Below are 21,484 nucleotides of genomic sequence, written 5' to 3'. Positions count from 1 at the left end.
TCCAAATTCGGCAGCATCTCAATATACTGGTAGTGGCGCTTCAATTCTGCCCTGAATCCTGGTGTAATGATGTTGGTCCCCCAAGCAAGATTATGTTCAAGTCAAGCATCCAGGCTTTATGGTATGCAGCAAGCAGGCGCGTCACCCCATCGACTGCAATGTTGCTGGCCTTTTCTCCTGTGTACTCCTCTATGTGCTTCCGCCTCTCTATGCTGTTCATCACTTGATATTGACTAAGGTGCTTTGGTATAGGTCTCTGAACCAGAATGCCGTGAGTGCAGTCGTCTTTGTTTAATTTTTCAATTATACGGAGAATTTCGTTGATCGATGCGTCGGGCGGTAGCTTGTATGATGTATAGCCGATGCCAGCCTAGGGTTCGATTAGCCATTTGTCCAGTGTATGATTAACGAGGTCTATGGTATGTGGGCTGTACCTTGGCTGCCACTTCAGCTTTGATCTGCAAGTACTCCTGTGCGTCATTGCCAGTGTCGAAGTAAATTACTGCTAGCATGGGCTTGTTGCCGTTTCGGTTTCGGTTATGCCCGAGGCACCACTGCTTTAGGTTCTCGACTATTGGATCGCCTATGAGGAGGCATGGTTGACTAGGGTAGCTGACGTAGCCGACGGTCAGTTGGAGATCGCTCTCCTTGTAGGTGAAATCTGTCCTAGATGTGCTCAATGACATGCTATAAAGTAGGCAGGAGCAATACACAGATTTGGCGCAAGAAGGAGGCAACAATAATACTGGTTTTCTGAATTGTCACATCTTGAAGGTGCGAATCGGCTGCTTTTGATGATACTGTATCAGTATGCAACCGGAAAAGTTTTTTCTTCTTTTCCGATGGGTCATGTCTAATTAATGTCTCAAAGGGAATGCAGGGGAGAGGACAGGAACAATAATTATTGCTTGGACTTATGGACATTTAGAAATATGCATGCTGCGCGAATTATAGCAAATATGTCAAATCAACGATCAGGCATCGTTCTCCATGATTCAATCTCAGCACTTCCATCGTTTGTCAAAGGAAAAGTCGATACTTCTATGAGATATAACTACGGCGGTCTCAGACAAACACAAAACGCAGCCGGGCAGGAATGGGCGAATGAAACATTCTTTCTCGTAAGTCGGATCCAGACTAGTGGCAACTGTACCGCACATAGTGAGGATAATTGCTTTATACGTCTTCTGTTCTGACTTTTCACCACTTATTAAGCCACAGATTCTGTATGGCGTGACAAGCCTAATCGCATTCGGTTCGTTGATTCCCGATCTGGAGGCTCATCAACATGAAGCGGTGGGGGCAATATTACCCATACCATTAGTAATATAATGTATTGCTTTCAATCACCTTACACTTTTGTATCTGTAAAAGCATGTGTACATACACGTACATTGTGTGCGACGCGCAGTCAGGTTTGGGACTTAGGCACACAGCTGTCGTGCCACAGCGCTAATTATTACAAGGCATTTAAATACAGCCCCATAAATAGTTGTATGACAAGATTCAGACTCTTACAGTTTGAAGGAGCTCCAGCCTTTAAATCGACGTCAACTCGTGTCAAGTCGGATGTTTTCTCTATGGCGGTATCACCAATGTCAAGGAAACAGCCATACGTATTGGGTAATGCCCAAACAATGGAATTTATCTAGTGAAATCAACACTTTGCTAAAGGTAAGCGTGATTTCGATTGCACAAGGTTTATCCTGCTAACTGATTCTCAAGCCAGTAAAATGAAGCCTGCTAGAATCAAGTGCGCGCTGTATTGATTTGTAGAATGCCTACTCAGCGGCAGTAATAGACAAAGACTGACTTCACAAATCGTGCATGACGTGTAACTATGCGACGCACATTGAGCTTCCGCATCACTTGTTTGAAAAGGAATATCTCGCGCTTAGTGTAGCTGAATTAGGGCAGCTAACCTATCCGAATTTTGAAATCTTTCAGCAGCAACCTAGTGTGACATCGAGTAATTCAACTGGTATGATTAACTTCATAGCTGCCTAGCACTAATTTAGTGTCCTCGAGCCCAACAACGGACACTCTGAAGCTTTTCGGGTCTCCATACTATTGATTCCCCAGCTAGGTCCTTCAAGAAAGAATAGAAAGTCGTTGCTCGGATTGTATGTCACTCTTCACTGTCACCTAATGAGCTTCCCCAGGTTTTAGTCCGCGCACAGCTGCGGTCACTAAAAAATCATTTTCATTCTATATATGAAGTCTCGCATAAGCCCTAACTGAGGGAGTCAATCTCATAGAGAAACGTGGATAATGTGTTTTCCTTTTAGCGTGGGAAATACTGATAGGAACGGTTCGCCGCGTCTGGCATGAATGGAATAAGATGATCCAGTGGGTTAAGACAAATTGAGACGAAGTGTAGCCATGGCAGTCGCCTTAAGATTGTGGTGCTACGATTATTCATATGACAATTATCGACCGCCTCTCTAAAGTGCTACAAAACATGTGAGTTGATCCCGCAAAAAGTCTCTGGGTCTCGCCTGAAACCTAGCATTAGACGGTGATCTTGTCAATTCCCAGGACGTCCTGGAATTCGCCAACTTTCTCGATTTTTCCCTTGGATAGCAGGACAATAGTATCCTGGTTCTTGCGGAGATTCTCAGTGGCACTGAGTAACCTGTGCGTTATCATGACAACGGTGTGGCCGTTATTTGTAAATTCGTTCCGCACAATATCGTGCATGATTGCTTCGGTCTCAGGGTCAACTGAAGATGTGGCTTCATCTAATAAAAGAATCGACATAATTCGTCTCGGGCCCGATGGCCCCACGTATCTGCCGTTCGCGTGATTCAGTTGTTGAAGTTGCAAGAGTGCCCGAGCAAGTGCGAACAATTGCAACTGGCCAGTTGACATCTGTGGCAACGAAGATATCGGATTCTCCAGAATTGCCTGCCATTCTGCAGACTGAGGTATAGAGTTGCCGGAAGCAAGATGCGCCCAAAGGGTTGTTCGTTTGAGAGCTTCAACAAGGTTTTCGCCGGGCAAAGAACCAGTAGGCTGGGTAAGAAGCAAATTAGCAGCCACGCTTATGGCCCGTTGCCTTCATGTTTGAGGGTCATATTCTTACATCGAGGTTAAATCGAAGACTAGCTTGCCCCAGGATACAAGGATCTTGGGTAACTGTGATGAAGCATTTCCTTCGAACCAAAGATCGTGGAACCGTGCTCAAATCAACACCGTCTACCTTGATGCTTCCCGAAGTATTATCCAAAAGACGCAGAAGGGCGAGGAGCAGAGTACTTTTGCCGCTATATCCCCGCCAAGCTATGTCAAACATGTTCTGGGAGATGAGGTTCGTCTGATGTAGATTTACATACCTTCCTGTACGGCCACAAATTACAGCTTGCTGACCAGCTGATATATTCATTGTGATATCGTTCAGTGCCATAGTTTGCGAACTGCATGTCAATATCAGCTTTTGGAAATATGAAGGGTAAGGAAGAACTCTCTTACTTGTATCCTACAGTGACCTCATCCAGCTTGATATCTCCTGATGATGGCCAAGTCTCTGGAGGTACGTAGTCTTCAGAAACCTTTTCTTCTTTTGGTGTTTCGGTCTCAAGTTGTTTCAAACGGGATCTGTAAGGTTGTCAGAAATACACAGGTGCAAAACAATACAAAAAAGAAAAAAGCATGGCACTATGAATGATTCTTCATCTGAAAGGAACACCACTCGATCTAGTGTACAGAGATATAGATACGGTATGGAAGCGAGGTGAACGAATAGAGCCGGGAACTAACAGCGGGAAAGGCAAAGAAACCATACTCACATAGCGCCCAGAGATATCTCCAGGTTAGTCCAAGATGTCACGAGGCTGAAAAGTGTATTATTCGCAATTAATACTACGTTTAGGGCCATGCCGATCTGCGCTGCCGTTGTTGTACCCTTAAGCAGAACAGCAAGAACGATGAGACCTATTGCAATAGTAGCAACAATGAGATCGAGAACAATGCCGAGCCATTGCTGAAGGCAAAAAAGAAGATAAGACGGCTGCTGAGATATGTCGAGGCAGCAAATGTTTGCTTGCTTGACTTCTTTCTCCCAGCCAAATGCTCGAATTGTCACAACGCCTTCGACCTGTCACTCGTTAGACTAAACAAAATGACGCTTCATAATACGACATACAGCTTCAAGAAAACTAGAATAAATGGCTGACTGTGACTCAAGATCGAGTAATCGTAGTTGACGCGAAGTACGAAGGTATATCTTTTGTACAAGGTATACTGCTACAGCGCAGAGAGGCAGCGTGAGTGCCATGAGCTTTTGTACACTGGACAACAAAACGATTTGCACTAAAAGTTTGAAAACCTCTGGTTTTGTCAGCAGTATGACCATAGAGTGTCAAGTTAGTCTCACGATTTGACATTGACAAGATGGCTGGCGGTAAGCTCCTGTCAACTAGTTGCATATCCTGACTAAATCTGTTACGGCTTAGCATGAGAAAAGGACTCGAAATAGAGCTGAAGCTAACCGATTCAGAATTACTCCTGTGTCAGTGACGGAGAAGTAAGAAAGTGGCGCCCTTATTCTTATGAGTATTAGCATATTACAGAATAAACTAGCATGTACGCACCGTATAATCGTCGATAAAAGACGACGGTGCAGTTCAGTCCCGGATTGTGGTGCAATCAGAACGTGCGTGGACCTTTTTACAATCAGTAAGTCAGTGGGTAAGAAAAAGTGCAGTACCTACCACATAGAGCCATTGGTGAAACTCCAAGCCAGTAGAGATAGGATGAGATAGCCTCCAACATAAAACATTGTCTGCGCTGGTGGCGCTGCGGTCCATTTTTGTAACCAGTACTGGGGTATAGTTATGAAGAATGAATATAGCAATGTACAAGTCAAAAGCACAAAAAGATTACGTAGACCGACGGTTTGGAGGTAGTAACCTATGTAGGGAATCGAAGTTAGTGAGTTGTTCTCTCTACACAGGTTTAGAGTACTACCATAGAGTGTTATGTCGCCTGTTGCTCGTTTGAGATCATGAATAGCTTCAGACACTTTCAGGCTTTGACTCGAGATAGTGGTTTCCACTTGCGAATGTTCTTCAGCGCTGTGCTTCGAAGTCTCCTCGACATTAGATGAGGAAAGTCTTTCTGACTTTTGCTTCAAGTCTTCCCACGTTCCCTGGTATGCAACAGTAGCATCGCGAAGAAGAACTAGCCAGTCTGCCAAACGGAAATAGTCGGCTTTTTCTTTTAGCATTTGCTCTGCTTTCACTGAAGGCCGCTCGGACTTACTGGAGTGTGTTGTGAGAAAGACAGTTGTGCCCATTTTCTTGAAATGGCCCTCTGGCCCAATGAGATTTTCGAGAACGAGGGTTTCTGTCCTCTTATCGAGGGCACTGAAAGAATCATCCAGAAGCACGATGTCACACCGCGCGTATACAGCACGGGCGAGCGCCTAAAGTAGTGTCAGAAAGATGGTATCTTGTTGTGACTATACCACATAGATAGAGCAAATTGAAGCTCGGAAGTATCGGTTTCGAGAGCATAAAGTAGAACCTCTGTATCCTTATGCATAGGTATCAAAGACTAGTTGAGAGATTTGAACGAACTTACTAAGCGTTGCCGTTGTCCTCCTGAGAGGTTCAGGCCTCGGCTACCTATCAATGTGTTGTCACCGTTAGGCAGTGCTGATATATCATCGTTCAGACAGCACAGTCGGACGACCTGTTTGTACCAGCTTGTTTCGTATGGCATGAAGCCGCAAATGGCTTCCATGATAGTGCCATTGCATAGCCACGGCGATTGTTCACAGTAACCCATACGCTTCGAGGACACTGAGATCGTTCCGCTTAGCGTAGGAAGCTCGCCCATAAGGGCTTTGATGAGAGTCGTTTTGCCGCTTGCGACTGGTCCAGAGCACATGACGATGGAGCCTCGGTTGATGATGAAACTGGCGTTTTTGAGAGTAGGTGGCACCGATGGAGCAGGCTGTATAGTGACATCCTCAACGCAAACCTCTGGTGCGTCCTTTATGTTAACTTCTTCACCTCTCTGTAACAACAATCTTCCATCGCTTCGAGGTGACTGAACAAGGTATTGTTGGATTCGCTCGAAAGCGGCCAGTGAGCCGGTTGCCTGCGGAACAATCGACATGATCATGTTTGCAGGGTGGGTTACCAAGCCCAAAAGTGCAGTTGTTGTAAACGCGGTCTCTGTATCGAGCACCGAGCCATTCAATCTTGCTAAGACGACGAATAAGACCAAGGTGATAACGGGTGAAAATATACCAAGGGCGTTCGCTAAGAAGACATGAGCAAAGATCCAAACTCCATAACATAGAAATAACTTACCGCTTGCGTTATGGGCCACCATCATCCATCGCACCTTCTTTGCCATATCCAGCTCCTGAAGTCGCAGATTATGGACTAGGGACTCTGTGTATGGAGTGAATCCGAGCATTTTCAACCCTTTCATCGACGTAATCAACGATGTTGTTGTCGCGAGGCGTTTCTGTGTAGCAACATTCCAATTCTTCTGCATACCCTGCAGGTTTTTCGCTAAATATTTAGTCATTCGGGAGCAGACTACAATTCCAATCAGCTTTTTGGCACGACATCGACAGACATGGACTTACAGAAGATGATGACCAAGGGAATTACGCAAACCCATCCAACTTGCCTAGCTAACATCACTGTGCCCAGAATAACCTCGATGATATGCGCCCAAGTTTCATGGAACATCTGGGCGCTCTGGCCTACATTGGCCGCGTCTGTGCTCATTAAAGTTACGGCTCTTCCGTCATCATAGCCGGCAAATTGCTGAGTAAGAGTCTTGCTATGGATCAGGCCAATAACCGCACCCCTAATCATGGTCTTTAATCGATTGAGGCTGTGTGCGTATACTGTTCTGCATATCTATACAAAAGACTTAGCACGGCACCTCTCAAAGCTCACAATCACTTACTGTCAGGCCAACATAGACGACAATAGCCAAGAGAATCACTGAGCTGCCTGAACTGAAGACGGTATCTGGCGAATTATTCATATAGCGGATGGCAACACTGATGAGAACTGGCTGGGCGTAACGAAAAGCGATGAGAAAGAATCTAGGGATGATAGGCGCAAGGAAGTGTGGCAGCATGCTTTGTGCCAAAACCTTAGGCAATGTCATCTTCTGCTCTGGTTTATCTGCGTACTGTTAGACTCTATTTTGGACCAATTCGGAAGACTTTGGCCCTGGGGTACCTCTCAGGTCCCAAGCTCGCAGAGCTTGACGACGCAGTACTCGAGACGAGAGTCTGCTGTCAATGGGTGGAAGATTTTCTGCAGTGAGAAAGTTCCGATATCCTTCCCATAAAATCGAATTAATCCACCAAAAGAATGTCCTGTTCAGCACGCCAGCTAGCTGTTCTGGGGAATAATGATCTCGTGGACTTCGCAAGATGGCTTTTTTCCCTTGACATTCGATTATCAGCACCATAAGCCTGAAACAAACAATGGCCACAGCCAGCCAAAATAATAGGGAGTTGTCGTTTTGGTATCGGATTTCCACGATTTGGACAGCATCGCACGATAGAGACCATAGCAAATAAAGAGTTGCGAGATCTGACGGTTTGATGGATCGCCCGTGCTCCAGCACTAACAATGGGCAGAGCCCAATGCATGCCACGAAGGAGGTAACCACAGATAGAAGGCCGATGTCGAAATGCTGAGTCGGGAGTGTTGTGAGAGCCAGATAAAGTGCTTGTACCACTGCGAGAAGCACCGCAATCGCCTATTTCCATAGTCAGTGGTTAGGAATATGAAGCAATAGTTTACGCTGCTGACGCACTAGTTTGACTAGACCGCGGTGCTCTGAGATGACCTTGACTTTTTCTGTGCGAAGCTTAGATAGGCGGAAAGGAAGCAGCAATAGAAAAACAGTCGAGGCCGTAGTAGAAAGTATCCGGAGCGTGACACTCATGATGAGTTCAATTTGGTATGGATCCGTTTCAACAGTTTGAAGACAATCGCGCGAAACGGCTAAAAACGCGTTATGGTAATGCGTTTGGGGGATGTGATTGTGGGAACGTTCAATGACTACTACGTGGACCAAGCTTCCATTTATCACTTGGGGTATTGGTTCCCGCAACCCAGGGGACAGATGCAGTGCTACAGGGATTGCATACCATTAGCTTTAATACGAGGTTTCTCGGCGGAACCGATAGCGAAAGCACTTTTTCTTCCACAATCCGCGTCTCGCCTGTGTTCACTTGCGGCACAGCGCCAAGAAAGAACCAGACACACAACTGGGACCTTCCTTTTCAGACACAATAACCGAATAGCGACGAGCGGCAGCCGCTAACCAACACACAAATGGACTTTGAATGTGGACGCGAGGTAAGAGTGTGGGGCATCCTCTGGGATTGCTTAATCTCCAAACCAAACCAAACCAAATCGCTGCCACTGCACATTTTTCTCGCGTTAGGAAGCCTGCAAGACCGCGCCCAAAGTTTTTGAGCGAGCTTGTCAGAATACGCTCTATCAGATGGTCAAACAACTTCTACAGCCGCCTTGGTTTGCAGCGCCAAGGTACATGAAAGCTATCGAATCGTTGCGTGTCGCCGCCTACAACAAACCCCTGATCACTCCATCCACGTGAACGTTCCTTGTCGCGTCGAGAGGCGCTGCGATGTTGTTAGGGCGAAAGCAGCTATCCTTTGCACAACCGCCGAGCTTTTTATCCAAAGCATCCATAGCGTTAACTTATCATCAAAAGCCTCAATTGCAACAGCTCGTGAATCTTTGTCAGAAAGCCCCCGTGCACCACACAATGGCATCAGCCTCGGCTGTAGTAAGATCTAGAAACTCGAGGTTGAACTCCCCGTACGCGATTGGCCCGGCCCCTGCTTTAACACCTATTTTGCCCTCCGCCTAGGTTTCAGTGTCAGCTTCATCCACGTGGTAGTGACCTCTGGCGAGTCCGACAAATTGTGCATAATCAGGATCTCGGCTGTAAAACATAGGAAACCCAGCTGTAGCAGCTGCTGTGTACCCCTCATGTACCCCCGATGCGGGCTGAGTAGACAAGCCGCGGCTTATCTCGCCATCAAAAGCCGAGTACTCCATGCAGCTGGGATTGGCACTCGTTCCAGGCGGACTACGGTATTATTTTTTTGCCGTTGCCCTCACCTTTCATGCCATCGATGATGCGAGGGAGATTGACGAGGTTGGGGTCGGAACATGAGTCAGCTAAGTTGATTGAGTCACTTTGAGCTGGTTTCTTCATTTTGGTCCTTTAACATGACATTACTTTGTAGGGTTAATGAATTAAAGCAACTATGGTTGTGGGGGAAATTCTTAAACATTGACAAAGTAATTTGCGTCAACCATCGCATTAGTTGTTTGGTTCTTATCAGCATCGCTGTTGATGTCGAAGGAAACACTCATGGGCTTAGACGCAACCTGTTGCTCAAAGTGGAACAGATTGGAGATGTCAGACTTATTCATCGCAGCATCTTTCTTGTTGAGGTGCCGGAACCGCGTGAGTATTGAGGATGCTCCGAAGCTGGGAAGGAAACGCCGTTTTAACAACAGCCAACATTCTGTTTATTATTTGACTATTTTCTTGTTCTATTCATATTTAAAACTTGGGTCATGTCTGACTAACAGTAATATGAAAAGCAGGCGTCAAACAAACTTGTGTTGTTCTCAAAGTCTCTGTGTCGACCTTCTTAAGATACGGAACAGTAATCCTCAAGGTGTATGGATATCCATTTGCCCTTTTCGACGCCAAGGAGACGCCAAAGAGGGCTTCTGGGCGCACGGATCAGTCCAGTGGCTTCAGAGGGGACTGAACCATCGTGATAGTCTTATGAGACCGAACTTTCTTGATGTCTTGATATCTGCCTATGCGACTATTGAGTGGTTGGAGAGATCCAGGCCACGCTAAGGCTTTAGGATGGCCAACTAGGCGCCACTCTGCCTATGAGGACTCAGCGGAAGTGCATTCTGACATTATGGTTCAAGAACAATAGGATCCTAGTATAGCAACGAGTGGCTGCTGAGCTTATGAGCCGTATCAGGTTTAATTTGTGCTCAGGCATGGTATTCGACACTTTTATAAATGCTAAACTAGAGAAATATTATGGCGTGTTCCACTGTAAAAGATTTCCAATGTAAACATTTTCTATACTGGACTTTTCCACCCCGCTTCAAACGTGATGGTAATAGTAGGCGATCCGTGGCTGGCTCGTTGTAATTGACGCTACAGTGTCAAATGGGTGCTGTGATGAAGCCCTTAGACATAACTTCGTTAATTCCTTGTATCCATACATTTGCCATCTTGACATATCCTGCGTCATTCGGATGTCTGGTATCCGCGAGATCGTTGACAGTTGGTGCATCGGGGCTGCGCATATCGACTAGAGCGAACTTGGCGCCCGACTGCTGCATTTGTGTCGCCAAAGCAGTGTATTGCGTGTTGATGTTGACTCGACAAGCGTCTTGCTTCGCGATCTTGTTGGCAAGTATAGACGTGAGTATCACAGTCGATCCTGGACTCTGCTGATAGATGTTGTTTATCATGGCAGTAACGTTCGCTCTTGCGTCGGGTACTTCCCCGCCTTTGTTGCAGTTGTTGGTGCCCGCATCGACAAGTACGAGATTTGGCTTGAGCAAGGGCACAGCCTGATTTGCCGATGCAGCGATTTGGTCGATTTTGAATCCTGGAGTCGCCTCGACTGCGTTATTGGTGAAATTTCCATTTGTTTGTGTACCAACATATGTGACGTTTATACCCTTGGCGACGAGGAGGTCTTGAAGATCCTTGCGGTAGCTATCGCCGGTGGTTGACCCTACACCAAACGTCACTGAGGCGCCCAGTGACATGATTCGTAATGGTACTGCAGGTGCTGCCGCCTGTCTAGGCGCCATAGGATTTGCTAGCACGCTGGCTGCGCTCAGGCTCACAACAAAAGGAAACCACATATTGGAAGCCGCCGCCTGGGCTGAGAGGTATGGCTGATTGAACGGGTAGATAGAACCAATGGATTTGATACAGAACGTTTCTCCAGTTAATTTCTAATTAGTCGAAGGGAAACTTATAAGGTGAGGGTAGTCGAGGTTCGGCTATTGTTGCCGGTTTGGCTGATGTCTGATACTTGCACGGAACCGGACCTAGTTTCATCCCCAGCAAAACTGTAACATGAAGCTGTCTCCCTGTCGTCCTCCGCCAATCGTTTGAATGCACACGCCAATATAAAACAATTACCTGCTGTAGTTGCTTGCTAAGCATTAGCACTTCGGCAAAAGATAATCATAGTTTTATTAATATAGATAGAAAGGTGCTATCAAATCCAAGGATATGTGATTATCTTTATTCCCCGCTCAGTTCGATATTTTGACACTCATGCCGAATCATCAGTAGGTATCGGGTATCAGGATCTTAGATAATCAATAACATAAATATCTACTATTCGGCAGAACGGCACAAGACGGGCGCTGAGCTTAACCTGTTAGTAGCGACAGCTTACATTGGGTTATCGGGTTTCCCCTGTGATGCGTCTTATCCCTTGCAACACAAGCCTGACATTTTCAGACGAATGTTGGTTAGGAGATGATGGATCCGTCCCCTCATCTCACAGGGATAGACCTTCTAGTGTATTAAGTAATGGCTTCACACTCACACGGTGTGCAAAAAAACTCGTACACTTTAGCACTGCGTACTAACAACTCCAAATATTGGGAAGACTTCTATTGAATAACAGGACAGCATGTGAAGACAATGAATTCTTAAAAAGACACAATGTACTATTTTGAATTGAACGTATTTTACTATTATTCTATTTCAATTTTGTAAGTCTCTTGTAGTAATGTAGCTGGACTGTAAGTGCATACTTTTTAGGTGTACGGGTTTTTGTGCAAACCGGGTGGCACTCTCCTTTTGCTTTGACTCAAGAAGCGATAGGCTCTAACATCCTAGATCCGTGAGCAGCAATCCCAGCAAGTCACACGTGGCTACTTGCCAACTGATCTTCGCCTTGAAAAAGACTTAAAGAGGGGACAAACTTTAAATGATAGGGTGGGTTCAAGCACACCTCTAGGACAACTTGCGAAGATGAGACGTCTGCTTGTAATGGTACGGCTCCAATTGGTACCCGCATGGCCATCTTTCTCATCACAGCAAGTGCATTAGTGGGGAGGGGAAGCAATAGAAATAAGAATAAATTTTGAATATGATAGATAACGCAAGATGGCCCGGCCATGATGTAATACAGTGTCGAAGAGAGGCTCATCGTCTGCGATGTGGTTTGTAGCGGCAAGGAGAGAGTCGCTGGCGCCAAGAAGTAAAAACTCCGATTTCTCCGATATCCCATGCGTTCATCTGAAGCGGGCAACAGCCGACATATCATCCTAGTTTGGTGTGGAAATCGTACCCGACCGACGCCTACTACGTACTCGATCAACAGTATTAGCTAGGCGCCAGGAGCAATCCATTCGCGAAACTCGAGAGCTATCCATGTCCATCAAAGCAAACATGACCATAGTACGTGCTTTCTTCTGACTAGTACAGAATCAGCATGCTGAATGTCATCAGCACTGCAGCAAGAGAGGGTCCACCGAATGACCGATGACAAGCAGCTGTTGCGCCATTTCGACCATGATCACCGAATGGCTCGTTTGGTTCTGTATTTTTGAGAGGGATGAGATTTCCCCTCAGAAACAAATCCCTCTCCCCACCGGTCGACTTCCAACCTTGGTTTACGTAGCACCGGAGAGTCTCCGATGCGGAGAGCGCGGGGTAGACCGGAGTCACCCCGGCCACCCCGCTTCCAGTCGTTCAGGTTGACAATTGGCTCATGGTTGGTTGATCGCAACGCAAGATTCGGTATTCTTGTTGTGATTACTTGTCAAAACACATTAAGCGATCTCGCCAAATCTTTGGTCTAGGCTAATGTCGAGTCATGAATCCGCAAAATGCATGCTGCCTTTCTGCAGCGCGTTGTGAATAGGACCGATTAATCGGGACCCATCTCGGGCTCTGCTTCACCGGATGACGTCCTTCGGTTCTTATTTTCGGGACAAGAACAAGATAAACCAGTACCCTGTTGGCTTGAATTCCATAAAAGCAACAGCTGGTTATTTCTCATGTTTATTCGATGCTTGCCAACGAATCTATAGGGACTCGTCAGTTGCACCTTAGCACGACTTGCGCGGTTTGGTGCGACTTGAAGCTCAGTGTGATGATGAAGATCACAAACTCTTTTTTCGCCATTGCCTTCACTGGCGCTGTGGCTACCGCTCAGACAAGCGGTTCCTCTTCTCCATCCGAAGTGCCCTATTATGGACGCAGTCCGCCAGTATACCCATCCCGTACGTTACTCAACTCCTTAATGGTATAACCTCCGAATTATACTGATTTCTGCTCAGCGATTGGCAATGGTTCCAGCGATGTAAGATGGGCCGCCGCATATCGCCATGCAAGAGCACTAGTGTCACAGTTGACTGTCGAGGAGAAAGCCAACATTACTCGAGGATGGAACGGCACTTGCGTCGGTAAATCAGGTGAGGTGTCTCGATTGGGTATTCCAGCCTTGTGTTTCGCCGACGCACCTGATGGGATCCGCGGGCAAGAATTCGTCTCTGCCTTCCCGGCGGGCATTCATGTCGCTGCCACTTTCGATGAGGCTCTTTTGTACAAGTATGGCAAGGCACTTGGCGATGAGTACTACGGCAAAGGGATCAACGTGGCGCTTGGTCCTGCTGCCGGTCCTCTTGGCAGGGTTGCTCGCGGCGGTCGAAACTGGGAAGGTCTTTCTTCCGATCCATACTTGGCCGGCGTCGGCATGGGCGCAATCACTCGTGGAATACAGGACGCAGGAGTTATTGCTACAGCGAAGCACTGGCTCCTGAACGAACAGGAGTACCGACGCCGTGTGTCGGATCTAGGCGAAGCCATCAGCTCTAATGTAAACGACCGGACTCTACATGAGCTCTATGTTTGGCCTTTTATGAACTCCTTGAGAGAGGGTGCTGCATCCGTCATGTGTTCTTACCAGAGAGCCAATCACTCATACGGGTGCCAGAACTCAAAACTCCTCAATGGCATTCTGAAGACCGAACTTGGATTTGAGGGGTTTGTGGTCAGCGACTGGCAAGGTCAAATGGGTGGCGTTGCATCCGCCAACGCTGGCTTGGATCTGGTCATGCCTGACGCTGGATTCTGGGGAGACAAGCTTATCGAAGCAGTCAACAACGGCTCAGTCAGCGAAGATCGACTTTCCGACATGGCGACAAGAATCCTCGCCAGCTATCATTTCCTCCGCCAGCAACATGCTTTTCCTCAGCCTGCCGTCCATTCTAACTTACAAAAAGAGTTCCCTGTTGACGTTCAAGATGATCACGCTAACTTGATTCGCCAAATTGGAGCGGCTGGGACTGTTCTGGTCAAGAATGTGAACAACACACTTCCTTTCAAGAGCCCGAAATTCCTTTCTATCTATGGGTACGACGCGACCGTCAAGGCGAATCCTTGGGAGAACCCTAGTCGGTACGGTGGCGGGTACGAAGTCAATTTTGGCTGGGAAACATTCAACGGAACTCTTATCACCGGAGGCGGTTCTGGTGGAAGCACTCCCCCTTACGTTGTTTCGCCATTCCAGGCAAGTCAGGAGCGTATTTCTAAGAATCGCGGTATTCTTCGATGGGACTTCTATTCTGGGAACCCCTCACCACCTTATGTCAACTCGGAAGCTTGCCTTGTCTTCATCAACGCCTACGCATCCGAGAGTTTTGACCGGTTGAGTTTGACGGATGAGTTTAGCGATAATCTTGTCCGAAACGTCGCTACAACCTGTTCAAACACGGTGGTTGTTATTCACTCAGCAGGTAGGTGGTTTACGGAGAAATGTACCTATATTGTTTGTTTGGCACTAACGAAACCCAGGTATACGCATCGTGGACGCCTGGGTTGACCACCCTAACGTCACCGCAGTTCTCTTCGCGGGACTTCCCGGTCAGGAGAGTGGACACAGTCTCGTTGATGTCCTCTGGGGCGATATAAACCCTTCCGGAAAGCTACCGTACACTGTGGCAAAGCAAGAGTCGGATTATGGCAACCACTTGAACTCAAGTGCTTCAGATGATTTCTTCCCAGGCAGTGATTTTACTGAAGGTCTTTACATCGATTACCGTTATTTCGATGCGCAGAACATCACTCCCCGATACGAGTTTGGTTATGGTCTTTCTTACACCACCTTCAGCTTCGCTGATTTGTCAGTTGGCTTAACGTCAGATGCCGACATATCAGAATATCCAGATCCGGCCACTCCCATTGTTCAGGGAGGCCACCCATCTTTATGGGAGGCTGTTGCGGTTGCCAAGGTCTCTGTCTCTAATACGGGCCACGTGGACGGGGCGGAAGTCGTTCAACTCTATATCGGAGTTCCGGGAGATGACAGCCCTGTCAGACAGCTTCGCGGCTTCTTGCGTGTATTTCTGACTTCTGGACAAACTAGCAGGGCTGCTTTTCAGCTTACTAGGAGAGATCTTAGTATTTGGGATGTTGAAGCTCAACAATGGCGCTTGCGAAGAGGCGTATACTCCATTTGGGCCGGGTCATCGAGCAGAAATCTGTCGTTGCAAGGCAGCCTCGAAATCAACTAACATCTTTTAAATATATCTAGATATGTCTCGGCCGAGAAATGAAGGGAAAGAACATTTTAGCCTATTTGTATCAGCCATTCTCATTTTTGCGTAGCTGACAAGTTCAATTTCGATGCAAGTTCTATCCGTGGACAGCATTCTTCACATTCGACTGCTCGGAACACTTCTACGACAGGTGTTTTGAAACATAAGTACCCGATTCATGGTTTTCTTGTATGCATTTTCACATATACTACTGTTGATGAATTCCATCGATCCTTTTCGTGATGCTGGTAAGTTGGGCAATTTCCGTTCCACTGTGCGCCCTCGAAAAGCATTGCTGAAGGGAAACATCGGTCTCAAAAACGCAATGGGTCAATTAGTTGAGGTTCAGCAGTGTTCTGTCTTCCCACCACGGCCCGTAGCGTTGGTTTCTAATGCTCGCTATCGTAGAGAAGGTTTGTAAAGAAGTTTTGAAACTGAACCTACACGAAACTCATCGCGAAATCCACTATCGTAACACGATTGTGGTTCATAATGGGCAATGAACAACGGGTCTCTTCAAGGTTTTAGGGAAACACCAGCTTCAGTGGCGACCTAGAGGTGCGGGCAATTACTCTCTTCCCTTCATTAGTATAACCCGTTGATCAGTGGAAGAGTCTAGATAAAATTCAATACATAAGCCTTACGGGTGGCACAAAAGAATCATCAAGTGATAAATACATGATCTTAACAATTGACAATCTTATCCTTCAAAGGTCATGTCGAAGACATCATCATTCATTCGTTCACTGTCCTGGGGCCTTAGCTTAACACAGCCATTTATACGAAGGCTGAAAGCAACCTACTAGCCACTCGACACCCCTAGCACTTGTATTGATGGTTAGTGTCTCTTGCCTCGCAGAGGTGGCTGACTAAACTGAGCGAAGCGAGCTTAGGTGTGACCCCTCAAAGAAATGGGTTTCAATCCATTTTATTCCGCGCTAGCAAACAGCTCATAATAATCACAAAAGTTTCCCTATTCGCAGCTTCTCTGTTACAAACATCATCATGGAACCCTCACGCTCACAGATTGATATTGACGCTAAGAAAATCTACAACTACCATCGCATGGGTATGTCCCTGAGTCCCGCCACAGCCATCTTCTGTTTGTGTAGTCTCGACAAACGTGTCGCGACACGTGCTGCACAGCTATTCCTCGATGGGTACGGAGAGTATCTCATCTACTCCGGTGGAGTCGGCAAGTTGACGGAAGATCGATTTACTGAGCCTGAGGCTGAGGTTTTTGCGGGCATAGCGAGGCAACTGGGTGTGCCGGACGACAGAATCATTGTGGAACCGCGATCAAGTAACACAGGCGAAAATGTCCAATTCACCCATGCACTTCTAAAACGCCGAGGATTGGAAATAAAGAGCTTTGTGCTTGTACAGAAGCCATACATGGAGAGACGGACTTATGCAACATTTCTTAAGCAATGGCCTGATGCGGGTACGAAATTCGCAGTGACCAGCCCAAAGCTGGAGTTTGAGGAGTATCCAGATGCGCAGAATCCCAAAGATCTGGTGGTCAATATCATGGTTGGAGATTTGGTCAGGATTCGAGAATATCCGAAGAAGGGGTTCCAACTCAAACAAGAAATCCCCGAAGAAATATGGGAGGCGAACCAGCGTCTTATTGCAGCTGGATTTGATGGTCATCTGCCTTGGTAAATGATCAATACTCCTTGGACTCTCGGCTAAACAATTTTCAATCAAATCTGAGTCGTCAGTTTTCTAGATAAGTTCGAGTATCAAGGCCTGCATATACACATAGTAAATTCTGAATTTAGTACAAATGCAGACCCAATTGCACTATCTATTCTTCATCGGGAGTTGCGAAGTCTGTCCTCGCTCCTCGGGCGATCTCGTCTTCGGTAAGGACTCTGATGGCGAGCATTGCCATACCCTTGGCACACTTGATAGCCGCCTTGTGTGCCTCATCAGTTGCTGCTGCTGCTGCGAACTTAGGATTATGGCCCGCCACATCAGGTGATGTTGGAATCACAAATGCGCCATGGAAACTGGGCACGAGATGGGAAACGTTGCCCATGTCAGTAGATGCATTGAATGCTTTCTCTTGGTGAACCTGGATTGTCTCTCCGATGGCCGCCATGTCCTCAACATAGGCCTTGCAGAGTGTGTCATTGGCACGTAAATTCATGTATGTTGGCGCCCTTTTTGATATTGTCAGCAAAGTCTAAACTAGATGGTGTTGTTGTGAATCCTTACACAATGTAGCTGATTTCGCAGCCAGTTGCTGCTGCACCTGCCTCTAAACACGCTTTGACTCTTTTCAGAAGCGTATTGGCGCGATCGATGGTTGGGCTCCGGACATTCCAGTTCATACGGGTGTAATCCGTGATTACATTTGGGACGGTGCCTCCGACCTCGATAACGCCATGAATTCTCTCGTCGGATTGGATCTGTTGCCTCAGGAGGGCAACATTGTTGTAGGCTGCCACGGCAGCATCCAGTGCATTCAGCCCCTTCCATGGCTCACCGGCTGCGTGGGCTGGTTTACCGCGGAACTCGACTCGAAATTTGTGACTTGCAATCAGCTTAAACCCGGCCAATCCTGAAGATCCGTTCCCACTGCCGCCCTGATGAGCTGCAGTTGGATGGGCCATGATAGCGGCTGCTACATCCTCAGGTGGGTTAAAGGCTCCGGCGTCAATGAGCTTTGCTTTACCACCACCACCCTCTTCCGCAGGGGTACCCAAAATGCGCAATCTACCGGGAATCTTAAAGCTCGACAGAACATGGGCAGCTCCCAGGAATGCCGCAATGGAGGATGTTGCAATGAGATTATGGCCACACGCGTGTCCAATCTCGGGAAGTGCGTCATATTCGGCACACACAACAACTTGGCGGCCGCCCGAACCAATTTCAGCCTCAAAACTGGTTTCGAGGCCATAGGTGCGCTTCTTGACAGTAAAGCCCTGCTTTTCGAGGTAATTGGTGATGGTTTCGTGAGCGAAGTATTCTTTATAAGCGGTCTCTGGGTTGGCATGCAGCACTTTGTTGATTTGGTTTTGAAGTGACAAGTCGAGTTCATCTAGCCGTGAATTGATGATGCTACGGGCCTTCTCGACGTCGAAAGTTTCCCGTGATGCTTGGGGCGGCTGTTTGGCACTTTGCTCGCCCTCCGGAGCAGCGACTGGGATCTGGATGATGGACATGAAAAGTTCGTGAATATTGCGATATGTTGCAGTGAAGAACAAGGGAGATACTCTGACGTGGGACCGCCCTTTAAAACCAAACCTAGACTGGCGGGAAGGATACGTTTTTGATAATTACCTGCGGATGTCAGTAGGTTCTTGCTCGCCACTTCCATCCAAGACCACGATGTGTGGACAGTGTCATGGCACTAAGTGCGGAGACCTTCCAGCGAACAGACAGGGACTCTCCAACTGGAACATGGCTCCATTGAGTCTTCGGCGGCAACCGGTGCTTGGGTCTTGCCGACAAGCAAAGGCCTTGTTGAGCTAAAGATGCGGAGAGATAGCCGACGGTCGGCAAACACTTAGTATTTTCGCTTCGATAAACAATTCGCCATCTGCACCACACAATGTCATTACTAACAATCTGGCCAGCGATTTCCGGCGCGATTAATTACTCGTTCGTTATATCTTTTTGAAGGTTCCTGTGTCATGAAAAGCCGGTCACCTTTTTCTCATCGGCTATCTTGACAAGTCATTAGTCCACATCCATCCCTCTGCACTGGTCATTGTGTCCTCCACAAAACCCACTCGAAGCGCGTCTCGCTCTCAGACCTAACAAAGTGTTGCTGAATTTTCAGCTGCTGCCACTCAGTAAGACAATCCCCTAGCTCCTAGCCTCCACTTTGGCTTTCCTAACAAAACCCACTGCCAGCCGATAGAGCCGACGCCGACCCAGCTGGTAGACGACCACCAATGAACAGCTCTTCCTCCGAAGCTGATGGAGGTTCTCTCGAAAGCACAAGTGTTGCTTTGACCGACGGTGCTGCGACTGACATTGTCGGCAACGATGAACGCCCGCACCAGGACGCCGCCCGATTTGTGCATTCCGCAGCCACAGCGGCAACACGCACGGGCGAAGGCCGAAGTGGACCGCGTTCCAGGAACGGATGTTGGACCTGCCGCACCAAGAAGGTGAAGTGCGACGAGCAGAGGCCCAACTGTCATCGTTGCTCCCGTTTGCGGCTCCTCTGCGATTATGCACCCCGCATCAAGGTTACCAAGAGAGGCCAAACGCGCAAGGATCAGTTTGTGTCGTCCCAGCTTGCCGTCTCGTCGGCAAAAGATGGTAGATCGCCCGGCTTGCCGACCTGGGCGCAGGCTGTCGTCACTAGATCTGACCAGTCCAAGGCTCTATTGCTCTTCAGTCCATCGGCACCGACTTTTGGGGCTTGCTTTCTTGATCTCTCGTCGGCTGATCACGAAGCAATTCGATACTTTCGTACTTCGTTTGCCAAGCAAAACCATACGAAAAATCCTGATTTTTCGTTATACTCAATCATGTTTGACATCGCCCAGACCGACTCTATGGTCATGCACGTGATTCTGGCCCTTGGCGGACGGGAGTTAGAATTCCGGCGGAATAAGGACGCCGAAGAGGCTCGAGGTCCAAGAACACCCATTCAGCACTACTCTTCTGCTCTCCGGATGATGGCCGATACCATTGGTGGAGAGGACGATGGCCAGCTGGACCTCGACGCCGTATGTACAGCGTTGTATCTTATGCTGATGTATGAGCAAAAGTACGGCGACGGCAAATGTCGGGGTCTCTCCAATCACCTCGTGGGTGCGAGCCTAATATTGCAACATCGATTCAAAGACATGCTGCTCCAGCTGCCGGCCCCGTCACCCGAGACCAACCGAAGAAGTCTGGCCTTAACGAGAAGGGGCCACGATGAAAGCGGCTCGCGTCTTTCGCTTTACTCGGCGCGAATTCTAGTCTGGATTGCCCTCCACGATGCAGCGGCTGCAGCATACGGTCTCGGCGGCCAGCTGAACTGTGCGCTGCACAAGATCATGGGAGCACTAGACAACCATGCAACCAGCGGCATCTCCAGCCCGGTTCAGCCGCTGGATGCCTTTGAAAGATTACATCGCTTCTCTAACCCACTGTACCGGAGCATGTGGGCTGACACGTATCCCCAAGCAGAGCTGCTTGACGATGTTGAGAACCGTAACGTATATGCCCTTTTAGGTGCTTGTGGTCAATTACGGTTCATGATCGCCCAGCTTGCGAATCTTTCTCACGAAGACAATAACGCATCACACCAGCAACGCATCCAGGCTGTAGACATGACCATCCAGCAGGTCGGATGGAAATTCACCGAGCTGCTCGAGGTTGCGGCAGAGCTCTCCATCAATACAGACAACTCTCATCGTTTAGTAGCGAACATCCGCGGCATTGTACCCCACTACCATGCCGTTGTCCTCGAGTTTATGCGTTTGACGCGCTTCAACGACACCCCCATGCTTTCAGGCCGCCAACGGAACGCTCTGCGAGAGATTATGAACCTCGCCTTCCAGGCCTTCAAGCATGAGGGAGACGAGTCGATGGCTCGCATTGCCTGGCCGCTTTTTATGGTCGCCCTTGAGACAGACGACCTTCTACATCGCGAATGGGTTCTCAGCCGATTCCAGGGAATGAGTTGCTTTGGCAAAAACCTTGACCGAGCTCATGTCTTCCTCAAGGAGACCATAGAAATTCAGGCTCGTCTAGGAAGACGAGTCGATGTGCGCGAGCGCTTCCAGTCTGGCGAAGTGGGTCTCTTTGTTATCTGAGCCTTGATTGTATTCCCGGTTGTATTCCGGCCTCCACGATCAAGCGAAGTATTTTCCCTCACCTGTTGTCTTCTT

At 47.9% G+C, this 21,484-nt stretch overlaps 6 protein-coding genes across 6 annotated transcripts; 3 read left to right on the top strand and 3 right to left on the bottom strand.

The window, feature by feature from the left end:
* Nucleotides 1-2,511: 2,511 nt before the first annotated feature.
* On the bottom strand, nt 2,512-2,700 carry ColSpa_11170 (uncharacterized protein; the record flags this gene model as incomplete). The annotated part of the gene is made up of 1 exon (XM_049277382.1): nt 2,512-2,700. One exon carries the CDS (start codon nt 2,698-2,700, stop codon nt 2,512-2,514), a length of 189 nt encoding a protein of 62 aa, XP_049133339.1.
* A 7,523-nt stretch (nt 2,701-10,223) lies between these two features.
* Nucleotides 10,224-10,838, bottom strand: ColSpa_11169 (uncharacterized protein; the record flags this gene model as incomplete). Its single annotated transcript, XM_049277381.1, has 1 exon — nt 10,224-10,838. The coding sequence occupies one exon, from the start codon at nt 10,836-10,838 to the stop codon at nt 10,224-10,226; it is 615 nt and encodes a 204-aa protein (XP_049133338.1).
* Nucleotides 10,839-13,292: 2,454 nt separating this feature from the next.
* On the top strand, nt 13,293-15,614 carry ColSpa_11168 (putative beta-xylosidase; the record flags this gene model as incomplete). Its single annotated transcript, XM_049277380.1, has 3 exons — nt 13,293-13,322; nt 13,451-14,837; nt 14,896-15,614. The coding sequence occupies 3 exons, from the start codon at nt 13,293-13,295 to the stop codon at nt 15,612-15,614; spliced, it is 2,136 nt and encodes a 711-aa protein (XP_049133337.1).
* A 1,029-nt stretch (nt 15,615-16,643) lies between these two features.
* Nucleotides 16,644-17,303, top strand: ColSpa_11167 (uncharacterized protein; the record flags this gene model as incomplete). The annotated part of the gene is made up of 1 exon (XM_049277379.1): nt 16,644-17,303. One exon carries the CDS (start codon nt 16,644-16,646, stop codon nt 17,301-17,303), a length of 660 nt encoding a protein of 219 aa, XP_049133336.1.
* Nucleotides 17,304-17,448: 145 nt separating this feature from the next.
* Nucleotides 17,449-18,811, bottom strand: ColSpa_11166 (peptidase M20 domain-containing protein 2; the record flags this gene model as incomplete). Its single annotated transcript, XM_049277378.1, has 2 exons — nt 17,449-17,806; nt 17,862-18,811. The coding sequence occupies 2 exons, from the start codon at nt 18,809-18,811 to the stop codon at nt 17,449-17,451; spliced, it is 1,308 nt and encodes a 435-aa protein (XP_049133335.1).
* Nucleotides 18,812-19,546: 735 nt separating this feature from the next.
* ColSpa_11165 (sterol uptake control protein 2) lies at nt 19,547-21,409 on the top strand (the record flags this gene model as incomplete). Its single annotated transcript, XM_049277377.1, has 1 exon — nt 19,547-21,409. One exon carries the CDS (start codon nt 19,547-19,549, stop codon nt 21,407-21,409), a length of 1,863 nt encoding a protein of 620 aa, XP_049133334.1.
* Between the last annotated feature and the right edge of the window lie 75 nt (nt 21,410-21,484).

The sequence above is a fragment of the Colletotrichum spaethianum genome, assembly GCF_022836535.1.
Source record: "Colletotrichum spaethianum MAFF 239500 DNA, contig43, whole genome shotgun sequence".
NCBI classification, from domain to species: domain Eukaryota; kingdom Fungi; phylum Ascomycota; class Sordariomycetes; order Glomerellales; family Glomerellaceae; genus Colletotrichum; species Colletotrichum spaethianum.
Note: the sequence above shows the minus strand (reverse complement) of the source record. Positions and strands in the feature narration are given on the sequence as shown.